The sequence below is a fragment of the Eimeria mitis genome, genomic scaffold (genome assembly GCF_000499745.2).
Source record: "Eimeria mitis Houghton genomic scaffold, Emh_scaff1186, whole genome shotgun sequence".
NCBI lineage: Eukaryota > Apicomplexa > Conoidasida > Eucoccidiorida > Eimeriidae > Eimeria > Eimeria mitis.
The window spans coordinates 6,945-7,871 of record NW_013568083.1 but is presented as its reverse complement, the minus strand read 5'-3'; the positions used below and the strand labels follow the sequence as shown (position 1 = coordinate 7,871).

Below are 927 nucleotides of genomic sequence, written 5' to 3'. Positions count from 1 at the left end.
GCAGCTGCAGCAGCGACAGCAGGCGGCCCCCCACGTCCTGCAGCTGGGCTGAGGCGCGGCCCCACAATATATGGCTGAGGTGCAGCCGGCTGTGGCCCAGTGTATCCCAAAGACACAGAGAAACTCCATGCTGCTGCTGCTGCTGCTGCTGCTGCTGCTGCTGCTGCTGCTGCTGCTGCTGCTGCTGCTGGAGAAGGAACGGCAGCTTTAGGAGGGAGAGACAGCTGTATACCCGCCAACCAAACGGCACAGATGGAGCCGCCTGGGATCACAATACACAGCAGCAGCAGCAGCAGCAGCAGCACAGCAGCAGCAGCAGCACAGCAGCAGCAGCAGCACAGCAGCAGCAGCAGCAGCAATAGCAGCAGCAGGAGCAATTGCAGCAGCAGGAGCAGCAGCAGCAAAGGAGAGGGATTTAACAGAGAACAAACGGCGATGACCATAGACTGACAGCTGCTATACGGCAACTAGCTAGCTAGCTAGCTAGCTAGCTAGCTATACAGCCACCTATATAGCTAGATAGCTAACTAAACAGCTAACCAGGTAGCTAGCTAGCTAGCTAGCTAGCTAGCTAGATCCATAGCTATCTATCCATCTAAACAGCTATTTAGATCCATACCTAGCTACCTAGCTAACTAGATACACAGCTAGCTAGCCCCAGCTATCTAGCCAGCCAGCTAGCTAGCTAGCTAGCCAGCTAGCTAGCCAGCTAGCTAGCTAGCTAGCTAGCTAGCTAGCTAGCTAGCTGGCTCACTAGGTCCGATTCCCTGACGGGTCTCTTTGGTGAGTGGCCGAAGGGAGCCATCGATGAAGCGACGGGCGCGTGAGAGGCCCGCCCGTAGCTAGCTGCACATACACCACACACACACACAAACATGCAGCTAGCTAGCTAGCTAGCTAGCTGGTTAGATAGATAGCTAGCTAGCC

At 55.6% G+C, this 927-nt stretch overlaps 1 protein-coding gene across 1 annotated transcript in view; it reads right to left on the bottom strand.

The window, feature by feature from the left end:
* EMH_0031440 (uncharacterized protein) overlaps positions 1-927 on the bottom strand; it is a gene marked incomplete at both ends in the record, with an annotated part of 4,649 nt that overhangs the window by 1,331 nt on the left and 2,391 nt on the right. Inside the window, 2 exons of the mRNA XM_013494519.1 lie at positions 3-262; positions 755-846. Of these exons, the coding sequence (XP_013349973.1) occupies positions 3-262; positions 755-846 (352 nt within the window). The remainder of the gene's footprint in view (positions 1-2; positions 263-754; positions 847-927) is intronic.